The sequence below is a fragment of the Anabrus simplex genome, chromosome 1 (genome assembly GCF_040414725.1).
Source record: "Anabrus simplex isolate iqAnaSimp1 chromosome 1, ASM4041472v1, whole genome shotgun sequence".
Classification (NCBI taxonomy): Eukaryota; Metazoa; Arthropoda; class Insecta; order Orthoptera; family Tettigoniidae; genus Anabrus; species Anabrus simplex.
The window spans coordinates 1,219,657,575-1,219,677,238 of NC_090265.1; the positions used below are offsets into that span (position 1 = coordinate 1,219,657,575).

At 40.5% G+C, this 19,664-nt stretch overlaps 2 protein-coding genes across 3 annotated transcripts in view; one reads left to right on the forward strand and one right to left on the reverse strand.

Moving 5' to 3' along the window:
• The window catches only part of Epp (Ecdysteroid phosphate phosphatase), a 158,943-nt gene extending 156,442 nt beyond the window's left edge, over positions 1-2,501 (reverse strand). For both annotated transcript variants that reach the window (XM_067137574.2, XM_067137575.2), the window contains exons 1-2: positions 2,388-2,501; positions 1,897-2,137 (exon numbers count right to left, since the gene is read on the reverse strand). In XM_067137574.2, coding sequence (XP_066993675.2) covers positions 1,897-2,137; positions 2,388-2,494 — 348 coding nt within the window. In that variant the 5' untranslated portion in view covers positions 2,495-2,501. The remainder of the gene's footprint in view (positions 1-1,896; positions 2,138-2,387) is intronic.
• Positions 2,502-2,684: 183 nt separating this feature from the next.
• Positions 2,685-19,664, forward strand: part of Polr2H (DNA-directed RNA polymerases I, II, and III subunit Rpb8) — a 750,482-nt gene continuing 733,502 nt past the window's right edge. The window contains exon 1 of the mRNA XM_067137576.2: positions 2,685-2,773. Within this exon, the coding sequence (XP_066993677.1) occupies positions 2,701-2,773 (73 nt within the window). The 5' untranslated portion in view covers positions 2,685-2,700. The remainder of the gene's footprint in view (positions 2,774-19,664) is intronic.

Genomic DNA, 19,664 nt, shown 5'->3' on the forward strand with positions numbered 1-19,664 from the left:
TACCATCAAAGTTTTCGAGTCAAATCGAAATCACCCCTTCTTCCCTCCCGACAAAAATCTATTCTAAGTTATATCATATTACACAGTAAAAGTTGCACATTATCAGTCAGTTCTGTCATAAGACATTCTTAATAGATAGTTTTTTGCAAACAGCAGCTACTTAATGTGGGTTTTCTAGCTGCGTCCTTCCCCCTGTGATGACATTTTCGTCTTCTGATCAATAAGCGAGTTCAGTGCAGATGTTCTTAATGTAGGCCTTAATTCCTTTAGTTTTTTCCTATTAACACTGAAAACTCATTATGTGGGAGACTTACTGTCAAGTACACTTAATCCTGGAATAATACATTACATTTTATAGTGGAGAAGAGCAGAGTACAGCTCCTTCATTTACAATGAATTTCACAACGCTCACGGGTAGCAAACTGAAGTGATGACTGAAATATTGTTGCCAACTCACAAGCAATGAAACGAGGAGGATTGAGCAGTAACCCTCGAAACGATATTTTTTTTTCCTTTTTCCCGTAGAAATTATTTTTTTCGTGACAATGTAGCTTTTCCGTAATAATTTCCCATTAGACCGTAATACCGTAAACTTGTGGAGAAACCCGTAATAATTACGGATAATCCGTAATAGTTGGCACCTCTGCAAAGAGCATGTTAAAGAAGACAATTAGTGGTGGAATTACGTTACATTTGCTGATAAGAGTAAATTTAACATATTTCAATCTGATGGGAGGATAACAGTTTGGCAGCGTCCTAATACTGAGCTTCACGAGAAAAATCAGAAAGCAACTGTGAAGCATGGTGGTGGACAGGTAATGGTGTGGGGGTGCATGTCAGTGAATGGAGTTGATGAATTGGTTTTTATTGAGGGTAAAATGGACCAATTTCAATGCCTTAAAATACTGAAGGACAATATGAAAAAGAGTGCCGAAAAGATGGGGATTGGTGAACATTTTAAGTTTTATCAAGATAACGACCCAAAGCATATGGCCTGGAATGTAAGGATGTGGTTATTGTTTAATTGCGCAAAGGTGCTTCATCCTCCCCCTCAATCACCAGACTTGAATGGGATTGAGAATCTTTGGGACAAACTGGATAAAGAAATAAGGAAAACAACAATCACATCTAGAGAATAACTGAAAAATGGACTTCAAGAAGAGTGGCAGAAGATATCTCCCGATTACATCTGGAAATTAGTGGAGAGCATGCCAAGTCGACTCAGGGAAGTAATTAAAATGAAATTAAAATTGCTGAAATGTTACAAATGAAGAAGAGTACAGTCTCTGATATTATCACAAGATTCCGGGAGGAAGATAGGATTGACATCTACCGCATACGGGACGTCCAAGAACTTTTTTCTGTGAGGGAAGAGTGTTATACCATCACAAAAATTAAAAAGGCACCCAAGTTAAATGCTCAGGGAAGTAATTAAAATGAAATTAAAATTGCTGAAATGTTACAAATGAAGAAAAGTACAGTCTCTGATATTATCACAAGATTCCGGGAGGAAGATAGGATTGACATCTACCGCAAGAACTTTTTTTCTGTGAGGGAAGAGTGTTATACCATCATAAAAATTAAAAAGGCCCCCAAGTTAAGTGCTGAACCTTTAGGACCATAAGTAAAACGGCAAGTGTCTGAATAATTCTGTGCAACATTCGTTTTGATTTTGATTTTGTTTTTAATGATTATATTCTCATTGAACGTGTTCATTAGAAGAATGATAGATGTTTAACTTTTATATTCCATACAGAAACTTGTATCTAATTTATATGAGTGCTTTATTATTACTGAAACCACTAATGCAAAGGAAACTATAATAAATCATGTCTGTCCGAATAATTATGCGAGTCACTGTATATTCTTTTACATCCAATTATATTCAATACCTACCTTGAAAAATGATACCAATGTAATATGGGGCATATAGTTGTGAGCTCCATTCCACCCACACTGTGCATGGGACTTATCCCAAAATCTTTGAAGCTGATCGAAGAATGAGCCTGTTGGGCATGCATATAATATATATTCGCGAGGGGAGTTGTCATCCAATGCAGGATCATTTACATGCGCTAATAACCAGTCGGAAGCAAGCTGAACGCTTCTGTGTCCTGTTGCTGCCAATGCTTTTTCTCTGAAACATAAATCCCATTTTCAGTACCTGTATGGTTTTGAAATTTAAATTCATAGTAATTTTTATAATAAGTTCATCGCACAGGTATTTATCAAAGTAGCGGCGATATTCTGAAGTAAAAGTGGTTGCCAGGTGAAAGTTATAACATACACATTTTGACAGAACTACCTACAGTTTGAGGTTAAAAATGACAACATGGTTGTTGCAAAATTTTATTACTTCTGAAAAAGCTTTAAAAAAGTATTCTTACGCTCTGTGTTTCGGAAAGCCCATCTGTAATAAAATTTGCAATGGAGATAAGTGCTGTTTATGTATTTTTGTTGGTGTTGAATTTTTTCTGGGTGGAAGAGTCGCCATGATTGCACTTTACTTCCAAGTCATGCTGAACACAGTACTCATAAAGATAACAAGTATTAATATGCTAATATTACTTCAAAGTAAATATTTTGAATGAATGATTATACTGTAAATATAATATGGTCTTATTTTTATATGATATTATTACTTAGGACTTTGTAAAAGAGAGCTTTTATTTTGCATCCGATAGTAAGTTCCGTTTAACCATGGCGGGTGTGCTTTTTGAAGATATATTCAATGTGAAGGATATTGATCCTGAAGGGAAGAAATTTGACAGAGGTGAGTAAAGAAAACTACATAATATGCTAATTATAGATAATATTCATGCTAATGTCCAATATCACTGTGGTATGATGACCACAGATGAAAATTCCTCGATGACATTGATTGAATAGGTTATGGTCGTCAATCATAACAACGTGTTTGGCTGCTGCTCACGTTTGACAGAGTGGTTCGGTGTTCTGATGTTATCAACTTCATCCCTTATCCCGTTTCTGTACGGGGTCGGGCATAAAGTGAGATGAGTCTTCGGAGGGAGTTTTTAAGACCAGATACCCTTACTGTCGTCAACCTCATCGAAGGAGTTATAGTACCATGGAATTAAATGAATGACGTGATATCTGATTGTAGAAAGGGTACGGGTGAAACACGATGCCGGCACATAGCGTTCTGTCGAATAGCACCAGAGGTTCTGTTCAATGTTTTACGTCTCCATCCGACGACGGATCACCTTCAACAGGGCCTATATGCCCTTACTTCAAATGCACACTTCAGAGAGGTTTGTAATTGAATCCAGGCTTTTGGCACGCAATCTAGTGATAAGAAATTGTTTACCACCACCTCTTCTACCCTGCCAGCCAATACTCAGATAATGATTTTTTTTTATTTACCAACTGTACTCAAACACTGGTGTCAGACCACTCCAGTAAACCTGATAATATGAATATTTTCTAATCCTTTTCATTCATTTTGTTCTTGATGTCCTAGATAGGCAACAATGTCATTAGTAGAGACCACATACTGGTATCTATTTTCTTTCCTGGCTCTGAACTTTGGAGCGTGGGTTGGCAACCACGGGGCCCTTTGCTGAGTCCTGGCATTGCTTCCACTTACTTATGCCAGGCTCCTCACTTTCATCTATCCTATCCGACCTCTCTTGGTCAACTCTTGTTCTTTTCTGACCCTGACGCTATTAGGTTTGCGAGGGCTAGGGAGTCTTTCATTTTCACGCCCTTCGTGGCCCTTGTCTTCCTTTGGCTGATATCTTCATTTTTCGAAGTGTCGGGTCCCTTCCATTTTTCTCTCTGATTAGTGTTATATAGAGGATGGTTGCCCAGTTGTACTTCCTCTTAAAACAATAATCACCACCACCACCACCACCTTTTCCCAATCATCTGAGTTCTGCACTCTGCATACCTATATGGGAACAATAACTTATTGTTGTTATTGTAGTATTATCGTTCCTTTAAATTGTGAAAATGTACTCTTCTGTAATAATTAATCTTTAACTTTTTCACTCTCATTTCGTTTAGCCCCTTAAACTGTTATCCATGCACTTCATCATATCGTTAGCTTTCTTTTAAAACCTTGTATGTCCCAATGCTATTGCTACCCATTATATTAATTAAGACTGGTCATGCCTCCCAGCCACGTATTTATATGCAGCTCATCAGAATAATTTTTGTTCCCTTCATTTTCCATTGCTAATGTATAAAGGAAAATGGACCTTATCATACCGCATTGTAGGGATGCCATTTGCTTAACGAATTCAACGCTCTCCTACACTATAACGTAAATTTCTTTGAACTAAAAAAAAATATTCACAGAAATCATAAATCTTTGGCTACCCTGTAAATATAGCTGGCCCATTGACACATTCCATTCCACTCAAAGGAGTAGAATGTATTTGTCACAACACAGCAGAGGAAGGCACTGTGGAGTGTTTCACCTTAAATTGTTCCTTTTCTTTTGTTTGTTCTTTGTACACTGATGAGTTCATCTGATAGCACATTGAACTTCTAAAGCATTGTTACTGAACACCTGAACACATTTTGATTTGTGATTTTTATCTTATTTTTGTTGTAAGTATAATTGCATGTAGTTCATATAAGTATTTATCAACAAGTTTAAAGGATGTCATCTCTTATAAGGGAATGTTATTGACGACTAAAGTTAGAAAAATGTGACTCCTACTCTCAAGATGATTTTTTGCTGGGGTGATTGACTCAAATGGTAAAAGAGCCTGCCTTCTGAGTACCAGTTGGCAGGTTTGATTCTGACTCTTTGATATTGATAAAACTGCCTGTAGAGAAATCTTTAGTAAAAGATCTGAATTACTATGGAACTAACTGTGATATGTATAGGTCTCCAGCAGCTTACATAATAGACTGCGTGCTTTTGAAAATTCATCATCGTATGGTCCTATGGACATTGTGTTGAGCAGCAAATATTTTCTGGAATAGGCTTGAAAATAGTTAGGTCTATACGAGGAGTGCCCTCAAATATATAACCTCATGGCTTTGCAGTAGGTTTCCGCTTCTGGTAGACCAAATGGAAATGAGTTTGCAGTTGCTTTGACAAAAAGGATGCGAAAATCTGTGTGAAGACATTTGAATGAGTGAAGCAAGGAAAATAATGGAATGGACAGGGAATGCCCAATATGACATATTTCTCTACTTTAATATCTACAAGCTCTACTGATATGCCAGAACTGAAAAGAAATAATTTTACCGTTACACATTGGAGAATAGATTACTGACCAAATAGTTGATACTAGTGTTAGGCCTACTCGACAATTATAGTTTGGTATTATCTGATTTTTAATTGTTTTTCTTCTATTCTTTATTGTTGAGGAGCTGTATATTTTGTAGACAGTTATAGCTCAGTTTTGAATTATTGTATTGGAGAAACTTTATTCACGTGATAAAATATTGTGCTACTTTATATTGTGCTTATTCTTCTAGCAGAGGAAATTTATAGGATGCTGAGTCGAGTAAAGAAAATAGATGCCTGATATTCATTTGCATTGGCGCTCTTGGAATCTAGACTAGCACTTGTTGAATGGCAGGTCACAATACTTTAGTAATATTCTTTTTTAAATTATCAGTTTAAAGTATTTTTGAATCTGGAACTCCAAATCGTTGGGTTCTGTTTGCGTATTCGTACATTAAGAGGAAAATGTCCTCTGTGACTGAGCCGTAGTACGTGGGTTAGGGAGAGAGTGTCAGTTTTGAAAATATTGGCACAGAAAATTTGGATTAAACTGAGACTATCATTAGTTTTTATGTGACTATGATATGTCAAACTGGATGAAATGTATCATTACTCACCGGGCGAGTTGGCCGTGCGGTTAGGGGCGCGCAGCTGTGAGTTCGCATCCGGGAGATAGTGGTTTCTAATCCCACTGTCGGAAGCCCTGAATATGTTTTTCCGTGGTTTCCCATTTTCACACCAGGCAAGTTCTGGGGCTGTACCTTAATTAAGGCCACGGCCACTTCCTACTCATTCCTAGGCCTTTCCTGTCGCATCGTTGCCATAAGTCTTATCTGTGTCGGTGTGACGTAAAAGCAAATAGCAAAAAATATTATTACTCATAGAATATCTTTAGTTATTATAAGACTTCAGTACAGCATTATCTGGGCTTGAAAATTATATGTAATAATGGATAATGTTTCTGTTCTTTTCTCGATTTTGGCAATCTTAGGACCACGTAAAATAACCCGCTGTATTCATTTCCTGCTTCTTTTCTTGTTTCCCAATACTGCTTCATTATTTCACTGCGTTTTTTCCTCCTATCCTTTGTCCAGATGTTCTTACGTTCCTACCTTTCTTTTTCCTCGAAAGCATCGAAATTTTGTATTAAGCTCCTAAAAGTTATTCTGCCCTGTTCGTTTCAAATCTGCTTTTCGTCGCATCGACACAGCGACGATACAATACGATAGGAAGGTTACGTGCCAGATGCGACCGTGCCGGATGCGACCCGGCCATTATCGTGCCAATAGCGACCGAGCGGATATGCATCGTGCCGCATGCGACCCATCAATCACTTACAACTGATCTGCATTAAGGGCTGTCACCAAGTGGCAGATTGCGTATCAGTAGCTAACTTACCGAGCTCGATAGCTGCAGTCGCTTAAATGCGGCCAGTATCCAGTATTCGGGAGATAGTGGGTTCGAACCCCACTGTCAGCAGCCCTGAAGATGGTTTTCCGTGGTTTCCCATTTTCACACCAGGCAAATGCTGGGGCTGTACCTTAATTAAGGCCACGGTCGCTTCCTTCCCAGTCCTAGCCCTTTCCTGTCCCATCGTCGCCGTAAGACCTATCTGTGTCGGTGCGACGTAAAGTCAGTTGCAAAAAAAGTAGCTAACTTGGTATTTTCTAAAATAAAGAAAGAAAAATATGGTAATGTTGCTGGCTTTACGTCCCAGTAACTACTTTTATGGTTTAAGGAGACGCCGAGGTGCCGGAATTTAGTCCCGCAGGACTTATTTTACGTGCCAGTAAATCCACCGACACAAAGCTGACGTATTTGAGCACCTTCAAATACCACCAGACTGAGCCAGGATCGAACCTGCCAAGTTGGAGTCGGAAGACCAGCATCTCAACCGTCTGAGCCGTCGAGCCACTTAGCCCGGATGAAAAAAAAAAATCACTATGAGAATGTAGGCCGGCAGGGTAGGAAAGTTGGTGTATACAATTTGTAATCACTAGATTGCGTACCAAAAGCCTGGATTCAAATCCAAACCTCTTCGCAGTGTTCAAATGAAGTGAAGGAATATGATGCTGTTGATGGTGATTCGGCCGTCGGATGGGGACGTAAAGCATTGAGCAGACCCCTTGGTATTATTCGAGAGGAGTAGGCTACGTGCCGACACCGGGTTTCATCTTTCCCTACCTCATTATCATAATCTCACATCCAGACGCGCAGCCCTCCCATGTGTGTCAGGTAGAAAGACCTGCACCAGGCAAGCCGAACACGTCCTCGGACACTCCCGGCACTAATAGGACACGATAAGTAAGTAGGCCTAAGTCGTAAATAATTTCAGAGAATTAGGACTTTTTTTTTTTTTTGCTAGTGCTATAACGTCGCACCGACACAGACAGGTCTTAAGGCGAGGATGTCCGACTCGTTGGCTGAATGGTCAGCGTATTGGCCTTCGGTTCAGAGGGTCCCGGGTTCGATTCCCGGCCGGGTCGGGGATTTTAATCTTCATTGGTTAATTCTAATGGCCCGGGGGCTGGGTGTTTGTGCTGTCTCCAACATCCCTGCAACTCACACACCACACATTACACTATCCTCCACCACAATAACACGCAGTTCCCTACATATGGCAGATGCCGCCCACCCTCATCGGAGGGTCTGTCTTACAAGGGCTGCACTCGGCTAGAAATAGCCATACGAAATTATATATATTATAGGCGACGATGGGAGAGGAAAGGGCTAGGACTGGGAAGGAAGCGGCCTTGTCCTTAATTAAAGTACAGCACCAGCATTTGCCTGATGTGAAAATGGGAAACCACGGAAAACCATCTTCAGGGCTGCCGACAGTGGGATTCGAACCCACTTTCTTCCGGATGCCAGCTCACAGCTGCGCGCTCCTAACCGCACGGCCAACTCGCCCGGTAGGAAATTTATTGAACATCTCCCTTGGTAAATTATTCCAATCCTTAACTCCTCGTCCTATAAACAAATATTTGCTGCAATATGACGTCTTGAATTCTAACTTTATCTTCATATTGTGATCTTTCCTACTTTTAAAAACACCACTCAAACTTATTCGTCTACTAATGTCATTCTACGCCATCTCACCGCTGACAGCTCGGAACATCCCGCTTAGTCGAGCAGCTCGTCTTCTTACTTCTAAGTCTTCCTAACCCAAGATTTGCAACATTTTCGCAACGCTACTCGTGTGTTTTGTTACCAAACATTATCGATTGTTTTCTGAAAGGGATTCAAACTTAATTTCGGAGTCCCCGGTACAGCGTAATTAGATTCTGATACAAATTTAGATACGACTAGCTAATGTACCCGTGCTTCGCTATGTAATTCTACATTGTATTTAGAATTCTATGTTAAATACTCTACACGTTGTGAATAAGATTATATTAAACTGCATAGCTCTTAAAGTTACTCAGAAAAGCGACGGGCAAGTCACCATACGTATTTTCGCATGTGAAGACTTGGTCAGAAAATTGTAATGGCAGGTCCTCTTGCCTACCGTCAGTCACAATCAACTTGGTAAGTTTTCATTATGATGGTAGGCCCACTTACCTACTGCCGCCAGTCAGTGGAGTTAGGCAGTTTGATGATAATGGCAGACACTCACTTTCTACCTGTCTTTTTACATCATCAGAGACTGTCTTTGTGGTTTTGCCAAGTGAAATCATCATAGGTCATTACAATGAAGTCAACAGAAATGTTGTAGTTACAAGCAATACTATCATAATTATGAAATACTCGATAAAATAGAAAACCGCATATTTTCTCACTTTTAACAGTACTATGCTGCCGATCTAACAGTCCAAAGTTCCCGACCTGGAATGACGAGGCCGCAGACAGCCGTGAACAATCCTCTGCCATTATTCCTTTAAGTGTGCACACTGCTCATTCCAATCAGTGCCACAGAGTAGGAATCAAATGCGTGGAGTACTATGATAAACCAGTATGTTACGTACCAGTAGTACCAGAAAATCGATGAACCAGAGGAAAGTCATGCTAAAGAAGAAAGTTATCTAACTCCACATTCCCCTGTGGAGGGGGGCGGTAGAATTACACCCACGGTATTCCCTGCGTGTCGTAAGGGGCTCTCAACTTGGGAGCGTGGGTTTTAGTGACCTCGGGGCACTGAGTTGAGTCCTAGCACTGCTTCCACTTACTTGTGCCAGGCTCCTCACTTTCATCTATGCTATCCGACTTTCCTTGGTCAAATCTTGTTCTATTCCAACCCCGACGGGATTAGAACTTTCTAGGCCTAGAGAGTCGTTCGTTTTCACGCCCTTCGTGGCTCTTGTCTTTCGCTATCTTCCTTTTTCGCAGTGTCGGATCCCTTCCATTTTTCTCCCTGATTACTGTTAAATAAAGGATGGTCACCTAGTTGTGCTTCCTCTTAAAACAATAATCACCACCACCACCACCACCACCACCACCACATTAACACGTAGCATTTCTCCTCTAATAGTTGGCGTCAAGAAAAGCATCCAGCCGTAAAAGAATGCCAAATCTGCTACACACCCTGACCCGCAGTAAGAACCGGATAGAGTGGGGAGTAATAGAAACGAGCCCAGTGGCATCACTGCTTGCTTCTTACCAAGGCAGTCCGGGTTTGATTCCCGGCCAATACGTGTGGGATTTACGAAATGAAATACCACGCCCATTTTCCTGGAGATGAAAAATGGGAAACCACGAGAAATCATTTTCGACGATGGCCGACGGGGTATTCGAACCCAGCAGCCTACCGAAGTAGCTGTAACTAGTCGTCCGGCAACGCACTGACCTAACCTGCTTGGTACCTTCTCCCAGACATGGAGGCGCAGCTCCATATATGGAGATATTTTAGGAAAATACTCTGTATTTTCTAATGGCTTTACGTCTCACCGACACATATAGGTCTTATGGCGACGATGGGATAGGAAAGGGCTAGGAGTTGGAAGGAAGCGACCGTGGCCTTAATTAAGGTACAGCCTCAGCATTTGCCTGGTGTGAAAATGGGAAACCACGGAAAACCATCTTCAGGGCTGCCGACAGTGGGATTTGAACCCACTATCTCCCGGATGCAAGCTCACAGCCGCGCGCCTCTAACCGCATGGCCAACTCGCCCGTGGGAAAAGACGTAAACGCATCACCATGTTTCGTGTTGTAAAACGAGTTTCCCCCAGAAGTGTTATGTAAAGTAGGGGCAGTAGCTGCTTATAAGACTTTTTGAAATTACAGTACACTTCGCTTAGCTTACCTTGGGTGATGACTCAACTTATCAAATGACAATTTGCTTGTCAACGCCGGTCGCATCCTGTCAACGCCGGTCGCATCCGGCACGGTTACAGATTATGCGGTCGCTAGTGCCACGGGTCGCATGCGGCACGGTCGCATCTGGCACGCCACCGATAGGAAAGGGCTCGGAGTGGAAAGGAAGCGGTCCTCGCCTTCACAGTCCCCGCATTTACCTGTGTGAAAATAGGAAACCACGAAAAACCATCTTTAGGGCTGCCGACAGTGGGGTTCGAACCCACTCAACTTCCGAATGCAAGCTGATAACTACTATCTACGCACTTTTTAGCGATAGATTTACACTCTTAGTGCTGAAGCGGTCGAACTCGGCAATCTTCGAAATTGGTACTGGCAATCTTTGAAACACAAACTAAGAATCGCTCATGTTTCGCTGTGCGACGTCTGGCGTACACTTTACGTACTAGTACTGTTGTTATTTACACGCAAAGCCAAACTATAGAATTCACTCTACGAATAAGATTCGCATCGAGAAATGTTTTATAATGTTATATAATGTGTGTGTGACACAGTTGTTGGCTTAAAATAACAAAGGTTTAGAAAATTCATATCGATCGATCATATTATCGATTCAATTCAGATTTCATTTCCATTCAGTTGGCAGTACTAACGGAACCGGAAGTGCTCCCTCCTTACTCCTCAAACCCGTACACAAATCTATCGCTAAAAAAGTGCGCAGATAGTACGTGACCCAAACCGCGCGGCCACTTGCTCGGTCTGCCCTGTATTATCTTTAAAGTGTTCACCAAAACAAACGCCGAGTTTCCTATCATCAGTTCACAATCATCCTTTTGATTTGCTGAAGTATGATAATCTACTTAACGGAGAAAGGAGGAGCTTTTAATAACCTGTGGTTTCACCAAATACAGTATTTGGTTTCACAAACCTTGCCATCACATTCTTCAATAGTTCCTCCAAAATTGAGTTAAGAGGATGTGCGGCATATTTGAATGAAGAGCTTCGTTTGGATTCTCAAAGATATCCATGAGAGAAAACGCACAAAAAGATCTATGAAAATTTGATGAAAGGAACATGAACAGTCGTTCTTCACGTGACAAAGCATGGCTTTTAATGTCATCAGTAGTTTCATTTATTTGTGGGTGAAACTGATGATTGGGTTTTCCTTTCAACTGAGGAGTGCATATTCTTTAAGTTTGTTTGAAAGTGTTTCTCTTCATCATGTGACTACATGGTACACAAATTTGCGTTCGAAAATGTTTTAATTAATGCAGAAGTTGCAAATACTTCTGCTATAAGTAAGACATCATTTTCTAGCCTTAGATTTTTCATTAACAAGTTTCCGAACATTCTGACTAGTGAAACGGAACATTTAGATAAAGAAACGGATATTCTGCACTCCCAGTTCTGTAACTTTTAGCTCGAACGAACAGACCTGGCAACAGGAAGAATTATTGATGTTCAGTGGGCATTTGTAGGTCAGATGAAATCAGCTGATGGTGTACTTAAATATGACACTCACTAAGGTGATGCTTGCTATTTCATCAATTCCGCATAGGAAGGCAGAATGTGAAAGGATTTTTGTGTTGTTTGAGTCATCAGTCCATAGACTGGTTTGATGCAGCCCTCCATGCCACCCATCCTGTGCTAACCTTTTCATTTCTACGTAACTGCTGCATCTTACATCTGCTCTAATCTGCTTGTCATATTCATACCTTGGTCTACCCCTACCGTTCTTACCACCTACACTTCCTTCAAAAACCAACTGGGTGTCTTAAGATGTGTCCTATCATTCTATCTCTTCTTCTCGTCAAATTTAGCCAAATCGATCTCCTCTCACCAATTCGATTCAGTATCTCTTCATTCGTGATTCGATCTATCCTTCTCACCTTCAACATTCTTCTGTAACACCACATTTTAAAAGCTTCTATTCTCTTTCTTTCTGAGCTAGTCATCGTCCATGTTTCACTTCCATACAATGCCACGCTCCACACGAAAGTCTTCAAAAACATCTTTCTAATTCCGATATCAATGTTTGAAGTGAGCAAATATCTTTTCTTAAGAAAGCTGTTCCTGGCTTGTGATAGTTTGCATTTTATGTCCTCCTTACTTCTGCCATCGTTAGTTATTTTACTACCCAAGTAACAATATTCATCTACTTCCTTTAAGACTTCATTTCCCAATCTAATATTTCCTACATCACCTGCCTTCGTTCGACTGCACTCCATTACTTTTGTTTTGGACTTATTTATTTTCATCTTGTACTCCTTACCGAAGACTTCATCCATACCATTCAGCAACTTCTCGAGATCTTCTGCAGTCTCAGATAAAATAACAATATCATCGGCAAATCTCAAGGTTTTGATTTCCTCTCCTTGGACTGTGATTCCCTTTCCAAATTTCTCTTTGATTTCCTTTACTGTCTGTTCTATGTTAACATTGAAAAGGAGAGGGGACAAACTGCAGCCTTGCCTCACTCCTTTCTGGATTGCTGCTTCTTTTTCAAAGCCCTCGATTCTTATCACTGCAGACTGATTTTTATACAGATTGTAGATAATTCTTCGTTCTCGGTATCTGATCCCTATCATCTTCAGAATCATGAATAGCTTGGTCCAATCAACATTATCGAATGCCTTTTCTAGAATGCCATGTACGTGGGCTTGTCCTTCTTGATTCGATCCTCTAAGATCAGACGCAAAGTCAGGATTGCTTCACGTGTTCCTACATTTCTTCTGAAGCCAAATTGATCATCTCCCAACTCAGCTTCAACTTGTTTTTCCATTTTTCTGTAAATAATACGTGTTAAAATGTTGCAGGCATGAGATACTAAACTAATGGTGCGGTAATTTTCACACCTGTCAGCACCGGCTTTCTTGGGAATAGGTATAACAACATTCTTCCGAAAATCAGATGGGACTTCTCCTGTCTCATACATCTTGTACACTAAATGAAATAACCTTGCCATGCTGGTTTCTCCTAAGGCAGTCAGTAATTCAGAGGGAATGTCATCAATTCCAGGTGCCTTGTTCCTCCTTACGTCGCTCAAAAGCTGTGTCGAATTCTGACCTCAAAATTGGTTCTCCCATTTCATCAGCATCAACAGCCTCTTCATGTTCCAGAACCAAATTATCTACATCTTTACCTTGATACAACTGTTGGATATGCTCCTGCCATCTTTCTGCTTTGTCTTCTTTCCCTAGAAGTGGCTTTCCATCTGAGCTCTTAATATTCATACACCTAGATTTCCTTTCTCCAAAGGTTTCCTTGATTTTCCTGTATGCAGCATCTACCATTCCCAGGACCATACAGCCTTCGACATCCTTGCACTTCTCCTTCAGCCATTCTTCCTTAGCTACCTTGCACTTTCTATCCACTTGATTCTTTAATCGCCTGTATTCTTTTCTGCCCTCTTCATTTCTAGCATTCTTGTATTTTCGTTGTTCATCAATCAGGTCTAGTATCTCCTGAGTTATCCACTGATTCTTAGTTGATCTTTTCTTCCTTCCTAACATTTCTTCAGGAGCCCTACTGACTTCATTTTTCATGACTCTCCACTCTTCCTCTATAGTGTTTCCTTCAGCCTTTTCATTTAGTCCTTTTGCAACATGTTCCTTGAAACAATCCCTCGCACTCTTTTCTTTCAACTTGTCTAGATCCCTTCTTTTTGCATTCTTTCCTTTCTTCAATTTCTTCAACTTCAGATGGCATTTCATGACCAACAAGTTGTGGTCAGAGTCCACGTCTGCTCCTGGGAAAGTTTTGTAATCCAACACCTGGTTTCTGAATCTCTGCCTAATCATAATGAAGTCTATTTGATACCTTCCAGTGTCTCCAAGTCTCGTCCACGTATACAGCCGTCGTTTGTGGTATTTGAACCAAGTATTGGCAAGGACTAAATTATGATCAGTGCAGAATTCAACCAGCCGACTTCCTCTTTCGTTCCTTTGTCCCAATCCAAATTCTCCTACTGTACTACCTTCTCTTCCTTGGCCTACAACTGAATTCCAGTCTCCCATCACAATTAGATTCTCGTCACCTTTTACATATTGTATTAAATCTTCTATCTCCTCATATATTCTTTCGATTTCTTCATCATCCGCTGAACTTGTAGGCATATAGACCTGCACTGTTGTGGTGGGCATTGGTTTAGTGTCTATCTTGACGACAATAATTCTTTCACTATGCTGGTCGTAGTAGCTTACCCGCTGCCCTATTTTCTTTTTCATTATTAAACCAACTCCTGCATTTCCCCTGTTTGATTTCGTGTTGATTATTCGATAGTCGCCTGACCAAAAATCCTGATCTTCCTGCCAACGTACTTCACTTATACCAACTACATCTAACTTTAGCCTATCCATCTCCCTTTTCAGATTCTCTAACCTACCACAACGATTCAAACTTCTAACATTCCACGCTCCGACTCGCAGAATGTCAGTATCCATCTTCCTGATGATCGCCCCCTCTCGTGTAGTCCCCACCCGGAGATCCGAATGGGGGACTAGTTTACCTCCGGAATATTTTACCCGGGAGGAAGCCATCATCAGTACATCATTCATACAGAGAGAGCTGCATGTCCTCGGGAGGTAGTTACGGCTGTAGTTTCCCGTTGCTTTCAGCCGTGTAGCAGTATCAACACAGCTAAGCCATGTTGAGTATTATTACAAGGCCGTATCAGTCAATCATCTGGACTGCCGCCCTTGCAACTACCGAAAGGCTGCTACCCCCCTTTCGATGAACCAATCGTTAGTCGGGTCTCTCAACAGATACCCATCCGATACGGTTGCACCTGCGGCTCGGCTATCTGCATCATTGGGACACGCAAGCCTCCCCACCGCGGCAAGGTCACATGGTTCGCAGAGGAGGAAAGGATTTTTAGCAGTCACATAGATAAAAACATAGTTCAGATCATTGCTCTCTGAACAAACTTTGGAGAAACTTTTAACCTTGAAATCACTTCAGCAAGGCAAGTGCTTTGAGCAAAAATTTAGTTCCAAGTTTCTGAGGAGGGTTAAGTCAGCTACGGGTGTGTTGAACAACAATTAGTCGTAATGTGTTCAACATGTTGAAGGGTGGGAAGTCCCATGTTCCTAAAGTTCACATATAAATCGTAAAAAGAACATATATAAGTAGGCCAAATAGAGGTGTTAATGTATTGAATTATAATGAATTAGAACATGTTCTGCCATCAGTGATGTGTCGTAGTACGTCGCGTTTCGCTGCCAAATTTCTTTTGACCTTTTACTTTTGAAAGTTGGCATGTCTCCGAATGTGTTTCCGTTTGATTTGCAATGACCTGTACATATGGTTTATATTTTACTTACAGTTTAATATTTTGTAAAATAGTATTAAATGTTTTAAGTATTCTTGTTCTTCTTCCATAGGGTTATACCGGCGTATTTTTTCACCACATTGAAATATACCGCAAAATTCTAACATTTTATAAATACGTTTTGAAAGAAGTAATTTAAGTTGGTGTATCATATTTGTAGACGTGTAAAATGAGAGTCAAAACAACGCAGCACCAGAGCGGAGGTAAGAAGCAGTAGACACTGTAAGATCCGATCGACTGAATCCTTCAGAAGCTTCAAAGTCCTATAATATTCCACGGACTATATTACTTAGACATAACAATGGATTGTGCCCTCTGCCTTCTGTACCAAGGAAGAAGAATACACGCAAGTCGCGTTGATGGCTAGAGGATGACTTCTGCACAGCATATAATAGAAAGAAGAAAGCAAAATTAAACCCCTTTGCATTGTGGCATAGTGATTTTGTATATGAAAAGTGTTCATTAGCAACATTTTTATTGGTGTCCGGCTCCATGGCTAAATGTTTAGCGTGCTGGCCTTTGGCCGCAGGGTTCTCGGCTTCGATTCCCGGCAGGGTTGGGAATTTTAACCATCATTGGTTAATTTCGCTGGCATGGGGGCTGGGTGTATGTGTCGTCTTCATCATTATTTCGTCCTCACCACGACGCGCAGGTCGCCTACGGGAGTCTAATCGAGAGACGTGCACCTGGCGAGGCGAACATGTCCTCGGTCACTTCCGGCACTAAAACAGCCATACGCCATTTTATTTTTATTGGTGGGCATATTACAAAACTGTCCTCTAAAATGGCCTATTGTGTCCTGTTACACAACGATTACAAAGAAACAGGAAAATTTGATCCTCAGTGAGTTGACATATTTATTTTCGCTCTTCAGTTGTGTGAGCTGGTACTGGGCGGTTCTGAGGGCTCCACAGATTCACTTCCCTGAAATGAATATTTCTGGCCACTAGTTACTAATGATCGTGAGTTTAGAGTAACCACCACCGAGGTACTCAAACTTGTTCGACCCAGATGTGTGTGTGTTTATTCCGAAATATGCCTTCTAAACCACTGAGGATTGAAGGGTTGAACTAGGCCCTGCACCATTAGTCATATGAGTTTCTAGTATTTAACAGTAGTTCTCTTTTTTCTTACTTTTTTACTGCTCATGTTCATTATCCAAGTATTCAGGATATGTACTCTTCCAGGATGATAGTATACTAAGCGCAATGTAATCAAAATGTAGCAAAGTTAACACAGTAAACAAGCAGTTGCGGCCAACAGTATTCTGTGAAAAAGAACTGAGCTCTCGGACGAAATTACCTTTGCATCACCCGACTATGCTGTACAGGAGCGAAAGCTGGATTGACTCTGTTGATGAATTGGAAGTAACATACATGAAAGTAGCGAGAATGATTGCTAGTAGTAGGAGACGGAAGCGGAAAGAGTGAATAGATATTGCAAAGAGAAAAGACTTGAGAGAATAGCGGAAACCATAAACAATCTTAAGAGAACTAGGTATACGGGGAAGGGAACAAACATAGAGGAAAAGGAGTGGGTAGGATACTTACAGTCTTTTGAGTGGGAGAGGAGACTGGCAGGAGGTAAGAAGTATGACACATATCCGAAGGGATTTACAAGTAGGAGTGCAGTTACTAGATGGAGAAATAACAATTCAACAAGTAGTTAGTGTGTTAAGTAAAATAAAAACGAAAGCAGCGGGCGGGGCGAATGGTATTAACAACAGAGTTTGGAAGGAAGTAGGAACAAATGAATCGATGCTGAAGGTGATGGTAAATTTTTTTAACAAGATATGGGAATCGGCGAAATTTCCTAGAGAATGGAGAAAAGGAGTATTATGTCCGATATACCAGAATAAAGGGAGTCGAAGTGATCCTAATAACTACAGAGGAATTACACTCCTGGACTCGCTATCGAAGGTGTATACAGGAATTTTAGCTAATAGGATTATAAATTGGGCAGAGAAATGTGGAAGGATTTCGAAGTTTCAAAATGGGTTCAGAAAATAGAGAAATACGGTGGATAATATATGGATTTTGGATACCCTAATTACGAAATATGTCAAGATAGCAGGGATGAGATTATATGTAGCAGCAATAGATTTGGAGAAAGCCTTCGATGCAGTGAATAGGGAGACGTTGTTTACTAGGTTAAGGGATATTGGGTTATCAAAGAAAATGAGGATGGCAATAGAAGGGATATATGAGGAGGTAATGGTAATGATTAAATTGATTAAGTTGAGTAAGTGCATAGAATCCAAAAGGGACAAGGCTGTAAACTGTCACCGATTTTATTTTTATTGTTTATAAACAATATATTAGATAGACATGGGGGGGGGGGAGGTCTGGCAATGTCCTTGGATAAGGAAACGGGAAATACCGGGTCTGCTTTTTGCGGATTATTTATTGATTTTGCAGCAATGGAACATGGAAGGAACAGACCAAAAGAGCTTTATTAAAAGGGCGAGGAGCACTTGCAGTAGTGGGGGTTTTAGAGAATAAATTCCCGGAAATTAAATATAAAATTCAGAGAATGGTGTTCCAATCAATGGTGAAAGGAAAAATGCTATATGGAGTAGAAGTGTGGGGATTGGAAGAGAATAGAAAGGAGTTAAACCGGGTGGTGGCAAAATATAGTAAGATTATGATGGGGGTTCATAACTGTACAGCTAATGTTGGGTCTAGATTAGTATGTAAAGAATCGGTAGATATTACTATAGCAAAGAGGATAATGAAGTATTGGATGAGATTGGAAGAAGGAAAGGGAGGAGATTTAGTTCAAGAGGTGTATAGGTTCCAGAAAAGTATGGAGAACGAGGAATACTGGGTGAATAAGTGCAAAAATATACTACGAAGGATAGGGTTAGGAGAATGGTCTGAAGGATGGGGAGAGAGGAAAGAATGGGTATTGAGAAAAGTGGAAAAGAGAGTGGCTGATATAGAAAGACAGAGTTTAATAATGGAATGTAGGGAAAGAAACTCATTATCAATATTAAACAAATTAGTAGAAATTACGAACCCGAGAACTATATTTGAGGGTAGGAGGGATAAAAGAGGTTTATACTGGTGGATTATGGGAATTCCAAAAATATAGGATGGATAGGTCGAGAAAATAAGAATAGATGCTATGTGGAGAGGGATGGTCGGATATGCATATATTTTCTAAATGTAGTGAATTAGAAGAGATGAGAAGGAAAGTATTGAATAAGAAAGATAGATATAGTAGAAAAGGGTTATAAGATGACGGCATGGCTATGCAGAGAATGGGAAAGAGGATCTAATATATCAAAATATTTAAATTTGGTTAGAGCTAGGTTTGTAAAGAAATTAAGTGAACAATAGAAAGATGTCATGTGCCGGAAAATGAGTGTCAGAAGGAAAGTTTGTAGAATTAAAATGGTAATAAGAAGTGGGTTTTTTATATCTTTAAGTCTAAGAGATGTAAATAGGACGAAAGATCGGTGAGGAACAAGGAAACTGTAGAACTATTGACATTTTGTGTTGAAAAATGGTGTATAAAATATGAACTCCAAGTTATAATGTTGTCAATATAGTGGATAAGTTATGTAAAAGTATTAGAAGATAGTTGAACATGTGTAGGTATAGAAGGGAGTTGGAAAGATGTGGAAAAGTGAGGGAGGGGGATATAAGAGGGAAGGATGGGGTGAGAAAGACCCATCCCTAGATGAGATAAGCAAACATGCCCGCATATAAATGGAGAGTCATGATGGGAGTAGGCAATGTGTAATAAGACGACGTTGACTAGTAGACGGGGCAATAGACAAGAACGAGACGAATCGCATGATGGTCTGGGTTCCAGCTCAGCGATTCGCCACGCAAAGAATGGGAAGGAACACATTGCAATAGAGGTTTAGGTGGG